The sequence below is a fragment of the Pituophis catenifer genome, unplaced genomic scaffold (assembly GCF_029215685.1).
Source record: "Pituophis catenifer annectens isolate HBS135680 unplaced genomic scaffold, rPitCat1.0.hap2 SCAF_2, whole genome shotgun sequence".
In the NCBI taxonomy this organism is placed as follows: domain Eukaryota; kingdom Metazoa; phylum Chordata; class Lepidosauria; order Squamata; family Colubridae; genus Pituophis; species Pituophis catenifer.
In genome coordinates, this window is record NW_027256882.1 from 190,104,032 (window position 1) to 190,110,983 (window position 6,952).

The window sequence follows — 6,952 nt, forward strand, 5'->3', positions numbered from 1 at the left end:
TGCTAGACCCAAAATGGCCCCTGCAACAAGCAGGAACCTTACACAGCCACAAAAAGCCCAAAAAAACAACTTTCACACTTTACACACACAAAATTCCATATACAGCTTTGTGAGATTTTGTGTGTTTGTGTAGTTAGAGTGAAACACTACAGAAACACACTAAATCTCAGAAAGCTGCACAAATATTATTTTATTTTAATTTATTTTTATTTTTATATAAAAGCAGCTAAATTTAAAACTTCCTAAACTTTAAATGGCTAGGTCTAAAAAAAGAACAACTAAAAAAACCCCCAATTAACTATATTTTTAAAGCTCCCAAAGGGGAAAAAAACTTACCCAATAGAACAGGGATCTCCAACCTTGGCAACTTTAAGACTTGTGGACTTCAACTCCCAGAGTTGAAGTCCACAAGTCTAGGTAGGAAGGCAGAAAGAGCTGCTCACCGATGAGCTTGATTGCAGGCAGGGAGATTCAGTTGCTTGCTGATGCATGGATTGCGATTGTCATGCGATCAGCAGCTAAGGTAAGCAAGCTGGAGGTTGGGAGAAGGGGGGGGAGAAAAAAAGAAACTTTTTTTCTTTTACATGGCTCTGGCGATCCAAGCTGAGTTGCCTGATTAGCAGGCAACTCAGCTGGGATGTCAGAGCTTGGCTGGTCAAAGCCATTTAAAAGGAAAAAAAGGCTCTGATGATCGTGGGGCTCAGCTGGGCATGGGGGGCAGGGGCAGGGATTTTTGCTACCGGTTCTCCGAACTGCCTGCCGCCATCCCTACCTACTCGCCCGAGCCTGTCCGAACTGGGAGCATTTCACCCCTGGGATCACCCAACAGCAGAGACAGAGAGGGAAAACGGGGCAGCGGTGGCCACTAGCATTGAGGGGAGGGTGCCACACAGAATCTGGAGCACATAGAAACACTATCCCCTTCTCCCGTTCCGTTTCCGTTGCTGAGCGATCCTGTGTGAAGAAGGGGGCTAGCAGAGAGGGGAAGAGTGTGAGGTTGCTGCTGCTGGGATAAGGGGATTCGGGACACATCTGGGTCTGGCTCACCTGGCTTCTCTTCCTCTTGCAGCCAGCTTTCTTGGGCCATTTTCAGACTGATTTTTGGGCCAATTTTAGCCAGAAAAATGGCCTAAAAATGGCCTGGTTTTGGACATTTTTTGGGCCATTTTCAGTATGTTTTTAGGCCAATTTTGGCCGGAAAGATGGACTGAGAACGGCCTGTTTTGGGGCGTTTTTCAGGCTGTTTTCAGGCCGATTTTGGCCAGAAAAATGACCCGAAAAATGGGTGGAGGCACAGCCAGCCAGTAGTCCGATTTGTCAGTTCTCCGAACCGCGCAGAATCGAAACCACCGGTTTGGGCAAACTGGTCTGAACCGGCATCAAACTCTGTGCCAAACCAATCATATCTCATTCTTTAATAAAGTCACTAAATAACTAGACCAGCGAAATGCTGTGGACATAGTATACTTAAATTTCAGTAAGGCATTTGACAAAGTAGACCACAACCGACTTCTTGGTAAGCTAGAAAAATGTGGAATAGACAACATAACCACCAGATGGATTTGTAGGGGGCTGACAAACCGTACTCAACAAGTAATCCTTAATGGTACTAAATCCACATGGAGAGAAGTAAGTAGTGGGGTACCACAAGGCTCTGTTTTCACCCAGTACTCTTCAATATCTTCATAAATGACTTAGATGAGTGAATAGAAGGGGAATTCATCAAATCTGCAGATGACACTAAACTGGCAGGAATAGCCAACCCCCCAGAAGAGAAGTTCAAGTTCAAAAAAATTTTTGACAACCTTGAATAATGGGCCCTATCTAACAGGATGGATATTTAGGCAGGAAAAATCAAAGGTGTAAGTACAGATTAGATGAGACGTGGCTCAAAAACAGTAACAGTGAGAGGGACCTTGGAATCTTAGTGGATGATCACTTGAATATGAGCCAGCAGTGTGCAACAGTAGCCAAAAAAGCTAATACAATCCTGGGTTGCATAAACAGAGGCATAAAATCAAGATCATGTGAAGTATTCGTACCACTTTATAAAATCCTAGTAAGACCACACCTGGAATACTGCAATCAATTTTGGTCACCACCACCACGGGTGGGTTCTAAATTTTTTACTACCGGCTCTGTGGGCGTGGCTTATTTTGTGGGTGTGGTTTGGAGGTCATGTGACTAGGTGGGCGTGGCTAGCTGGTCAGAGTCATTTCTGGAAGGTTCTCGCACTTACGACCAGTCCTCGCACTTACGACTCGACTCATTTGTTTGCTTTTAACACTGATCAGCTGTAGGACAGCCCTTTGAAGCCCCGCGACAAGAGTTTAAACAGTTTTTTTCCCTCTAGTCATCAGCTGGGACTCAGGAGGCAGCAATAGATGGGGGTGGGACCAAATAAAAGGTAAGAATAACGTGGGTGGGGGGGAGGGCGGGGGTGGGAGAATCGGTTCGGTGACGTCATATCGTCACCGCTACCGGCTCGGCCGAACCGGACCAAACCGGGAGGAACCCACCACTGGTCACCACACTACAAAAAAGATGTTGAGACTTTGGAAAAAGTTCAGAGAAGAGCAACTAAGATGATCAAAGGCCTGGAGACTAAAACATATGAAGAACGGCTGCAGAATTTGGGTTTGGCTAATCTAAAGAAAAGAAGAATTAGGGGTGACATGATAGCAGTATTCCAGTACTTGAGGGGCTGCCACAAAGAAATTATTCACCAAAGCACTGGAGGGCAGGATAAGAAACAATGATTGGAAACTAATCAAAGAGAGAAGCAACCTGGAATTAAGGAGAAACTTCCTAACAATGAGGACAATTAACCAGTGGAACAGCTTGCCTCCAGAAATCGTGGGCACTCCACCACTGGATGTTTTTAAGAAGAATCTCTAGGGTGTCAAACTCATGTTGTCACGTCATCATCACGTGACATATCACAACTTTTCCCTTCACTAAACCAGTGGTGGGTATGGCCAGCACATGATGCACCTGGCCCACGGGCTGTGAGTTTGACACCCCGCTCTAGACAGTCCCTTATCTGAAATAGTATAGGTTCTCCTCCTTGAGCAGGGGCTGGACTAGAAGACCTCCAAGGTCCCTTGCAGCTCATTCTATTCTACTCTGTTCTGTTCCTTTCAGTTCCATATTTACTTAGAAATTATAACTGGGTTATAATTCATGCTAAGAAATAGATACCTATTCAGCCTTCCATCCTTTCTAAGGTAGGTAAATTGAGGACCCAGTTTGTGGGGGCAATAAACTGACTTTGTATAAATATACAAAAGAATGAAGGCTATTGCTTAGCGCATTGTAAGCCGCCCTGAGTCTCCAGAGAAGGGCGGCATATAAATCAAATTAAATAAAATAAAAATAAAATAAATAAAATTCAAACCATAATTTGTTGAATAAGTCAATGGGCTTGATTCATACAAAATAGTAAAAAAAGTGTTCAGATGACACTCTAAATCACTGAACTATATTAATCTTGCACACCACCACACTCAACCTTTAAATCAGGTCCTGGGTTCACCTATGTTTGCTGTTTCTAATTAGTTGGAACCTTAATCTGAAGTCAACAGAGAAAATTATTTACTAGATTCTTCTCAGTCTCATGTTTGCAACAAGCTTTATCTTAGATTTTTTTCTCATATTTTTCTCAGAATCTCTAAACTAGGGTCTGCCTTGAAACCCAATGTATTGCTACCCACATGCCACCAAATAGGAGATACATTTATTATTTATTTTATTCCCCCCCCTTTTATTTTTATAACTAACTCAAGGTGGAGAACATACCTAATACTCTTCCTACTTATATTTTCACAACAACAACCCTATGAGGTGGGTGGAGCTGAGAAAAAGTGACTGGCTCAAAGTCATCCAGTTGGATTTCATGTCTAAGGTAGGACTAGAACTCACAGTTCCTGATTTCTAGGCCAGCATCTCAATCACTACATCAAACTGGTGAATGTAGTACAGTAAAGCAAATCATTATAACAGAATGGATACAAAGCAGAATGTTATTAAAAACAAATATATTTTAATTCTCCACATACTTTGTCTAGTTGGTGAAGAAATTCAGGATCATGGAGACAACTAAAATATCAATTACAATATACTAAAACCAGGTAAAGAACATGAGCTTTATTAAATTAAGTGTCCATTTCTAACCACAGTGATGTCAGGATAATGAAATTTGCATCATACTTTCATAACAAAAAATCTTCCTTTTTATATTTGCACATATGTAAATTCACTTTTCCCCTGATATCTCTGTTGTTAAATCCTATAGAGTATTATTAAAAACACAAACATTTTGTATACATTTTGTAAAACAATATGGAAGCATACTACCACATTACATTAGTCTGGATTTTAAACCTTTCAATGATATCAAACTGCTGATTCTTAAGGGAAGCATTAAGTATTATATATGCATTCATACATTTCTAATGAAAACCTTTCAAATGCTTTATTTTGGATGTAAGTGCTATCTGGCTGTGACATCTGTAACCTCATTGATCACCAGTGTTGATTTCGCTGATCAGGCTGCCTAGGCAGGTATCCCCTTCCTCCCTCACTGTGGATATAGGAGTGTACCAATTTTTAATCAAGAGTATACAATAGGTCCACAATTGCAGACAGTTTAAGAAATATGTACTGTGGAAAGTTAATGGGCAGTTTTCCAGAGTATGGGCTGCTGCTATTAATGTGTTAATGCTTTTATGTCTTAATGTAATAAGCTCCTTTATTCCTAAATTTAGCTGGCTAGCAACTGCAAATCTATATTTTGGGTTCTTTTAAAAAAATGAAATGCTTTTTTTCCCTCTGGATGAACAACAAAACATGATTTCTATGGAACATTTTTTTAACCATTCTCCATTTATTTGTGTGACTGATTTAATTTGATTTTTTGGAAAGTGTTCCCTGTTTGGAAGTGAACATTCACAGCTACTCTGTCCTATTTTGAATATCTCCTGGATGTTAATGGAGTTGTTAATAGTAATGAAAGGGCTAAAAATCATTCTCATTTATCTCTAACACAGTCACCTCCTTGAAGTAATATATTAACATAAATTAAAGAATGAAAACACATTATCCAAGCAAATAAAAATCCTCTATACTCATCAAAAATACCTCACCAACTAAAAGAGGTCCATACACTAAAATAATTTTTTCCGGAGGCAAAGTTTTATGAAGATTGCTGCCAAATCTTCAAGGGAAGAAGAATCAATCAACAGAGAAAGACAAACAAGGACAAAATTGAATGATCTAACATCAGTATTATCTCCTATATTATGCCTGGCCCACAGAAACCACCCAATTAACAAATACAAAATAATTAAAAATCAAATATAGTAGCAACTGGCGTTCTCCTTTGGCCTTTATGATCATATTCCCCCCGAGTTTCACTTTCTCCTTCAGCCATTTTCCTTAAATTTCCACTTACCAGAATTACTAAAACTTGAAAGAACCCCAGTGGGATCATAGTTTGGCCAGCTTGCCCCTTACATTTGCAGAGTGGGCCCCTGGCTGCGTGACCTTTGGCAGCTCTTCCAAAAAGGGAAGAGAGTAAAACTTCCGTGCCTGGTAATCCAAGTTCCTTATAAAACAGGAAGCCAAAAGTAAGGAAAGGGTGGAGACATAAATTCCCACCCACATGAAATATTAGTCCATCCACCCTATAATGTTCAAAGGAATCTACTCATAGCATATGAACAAGGCAGTTAACCCATTCATTCTCAGTAAATTAAGTCCTGCATAGAATCCCATGGAAGAAGGCTAGATTTTATTTTCAAAAGACTGCCTAATAAGATACTTCAGAGAAAACATTCTCTTAGGTAATTTCATCCTAGCTTTCCTCTTTTTCCCCAAATTCATTATAAAATATCCATAATAAGATAAATTTAGAAGAAAAATCAGATTAGACTGTGATTTAGCATGTTAACACCAGGATTGTATATCTGATTTTAGATTTTATGTTTTAGTGTGGTGTTAATCCAGCCAATTTAGGTTTATTCCACAAACCATGGTTAACTATGGCACAATGGTGTGTGAAAAGTGATGGCTAAATATGGCTTTTTCAGGCTCGTGCTTCAGTGTGCATATTTTCCAATGAGACAAACCGAGACAGGAAGATCATTTTATTACAATTTATCAGAATATTCAGACAAAAGGGATTCCTCATTCAAAGTGGGAACCCCGATTTTTAGCTTATATCCCCTTTTATAATTAACATAACAAAGAAATCTGAAACAGGAAAGTTGATTGGACAGGATAACAGCATACATGTTTATTAAAATGAGGTCTGAAGGGAAATAAATTGTAAGGAGAAAGGTTGTGTAGGGTTCACAAAAAAGATAAGACAGACCCCAATTTGTACTAACAAACTTTTCTTATCAGGAGCTAGTCTCCAGTTTGTTTATCAGTTTAGGAATGTTAAAAGCTAATAAATCTTGAACATCACTTTAAAAGAAAGAATATAAATCAGATTAAAAAACAAAGTAACTATGTTAGTTAACAAATAACAAAACCCATGTTATCTGCCCCACAAAAGTCAACTATACATAATATTCATGCAACATGCCAACTGTAGCATGATTGCATAATCAACAAGCCAAATGGCTCAGTGCAATCCATGTGCACATGTAACTAAATGTTGCATTTGGCTGTTTCCCCATGCTGGAAGAAATGTCCATCTGGGTTCAGTTCCAAGTGGGAAGAAAGACACTGGAAACATGGAGACTGTTTGGAAAGATGGTTTAATGGTGGACAGGACCACATGGTTTGAAGTCCTGGGCAAAAAGAGCACATGGGTGAGAGAGGGAGAGAGATTTATACCCTCTCTTGGGCCCTGCCTTGGAGCTTCCTGTTCCTTGTAAAGAATGTACTCTGGTTATCAGACTCCCATGGGGCTATGCAGGGGTAACTTTGTAGGTTGTCTTGAGTC

At 39.8% G+C, this 6,952-nt stretch overlaps 1 protein-coding gene across 1 annotated transcript in view; it reads right to left on the minus strand.

Moving 5' to 3' along the window:
• The window catches only part of LOC139311000 (tumor necrosis factor receptor superfamily member 1A-like), a 70,526-nt gene extending 64,975 nt beyond the window's left edge, over positions 1 to 5,551 (minus strand). Inside the window, exon 1 of the mRNA XM_070935313.1 lies at positions 5,453 to 5,551. Coding sequence (XP_070791414.1) covers positions 5,453 to 5,491 — 39 coding nt within the window. The 5' untranslated portion in view covers positions 5,492 to 5,551. The remainder of the gene's footprint in view (positions 1 to 5,452) is intronic.
• Between the last annotated feature and the right edge of the window lie 1,401 nt (positions 5,552 to 6,952).